This window comes from Mandrillus leucophaeus, unplaced genomic scaffold, assembly GCF_000951045.1.
Source record: "Mandrillus leucophaeus isolate KB7577 unplaced genomic scaffold, Mleu.le_1.0 Scaffold146, whole genome shotgun sequence".
NCBI lineage: Eukaryota > Metazoa > Chordata > Mammalia > Primates > Cercopithecidae > Mandrillus > Mandrillus leucophaeus.
The window spans coordinates 2,812,997-2,813,843 of NW_012101432.1; the positions used below are offsets into that span (position 1 = coordinate 2,812,997).

At 38.1% G+C, this 847-nt stretch overlaps 1 protein-coding gene across 1 annotated transcript in view; it reads right to left on the reverse strand.

Moving 5' to 3' along the window:
* The window catches only part of LOC105535457 (aldehyde oxidase 1), a 97,914-nt gene that overhangs the window by 2,165 nt on the left and 94,902 nt on the right, over positions 1 to 847 (reverse strand). The window contains exon 32 of the mRNA XM_011974561.1: positions 532 to 720. Coding sequence (XP_011829951.1) covers positions 532 to 720 — 189 coding nt within the window. The remainder of the gene's footprint in view (positions 1 to 531; positions 721 to 847) is intronic.

Here is an 847-nt window from a genome sequence, read left to right on the forward strand (position 1 = left end):
GAGTAGCTGCAATTATAGACATGCACCACCACACCTGGCTATTTTTTTGTATTTTTAGCAGAGATGAGGTTTCACCAGGTTGGCCAGGCTGGTCTCGAACTCTTGGACTCGGGTGATCTGCCTGCCTCGGTCTCCCAAAGTGCTGGGATTACAGGCATGAGCCACTGCACCCGGCCTATGTAATGTTTTTGTTTCAAAAAGTAATTTAATCTTTGGATCCAGTATTCCCATTCTTAGAATTCTAGCCTAAGGAAATGACTTACATACAGAAGATGATTATTAGGCATGAAGATGATTATTGCAAGGTAAAAAATTAGATAGAACCTGATGGCAATAGTTGATGTTAAGTTCTAAGATTTGGAATACTAAAAATTTTTATCATGATGTTAGATTAGAATTAAAATGTTTAATAAGAATTTTTCTTCTGCAATCCTGGTAAAAATCCCAAACAGTCAAGAGACGAATGTAGCCCTCCTGTCACCCAACAGGTATCATATAAACATGCATATTTACCCGTAGAGCGTCACTTACCTTAGATGAATAAAGAGTATTTGAGTTTTCAGAGGGAGGCAACAAAGAAATGTGAAACTCTGTGGGTGTGTCACAGATGGCAGGGATTTTATATTGGTCTGGACCACGAGTGTGCAGAACGCCCTGGGGAGAATAATTCAGTTCTTCTATTGTATAAAGTCCCATGCCTTGAATAAATGCACCTTCAATCTGAGGCAAGAACAAAAAAAGAATTTCCACGTATGAGAAAACACAGTCAACAGTAAGTAGCATTTCAACTTCATGTTGTTTGTTTGAATTTTAAAATTGTAGTTTAAGAGTGTTTTCAGGGTGTCTT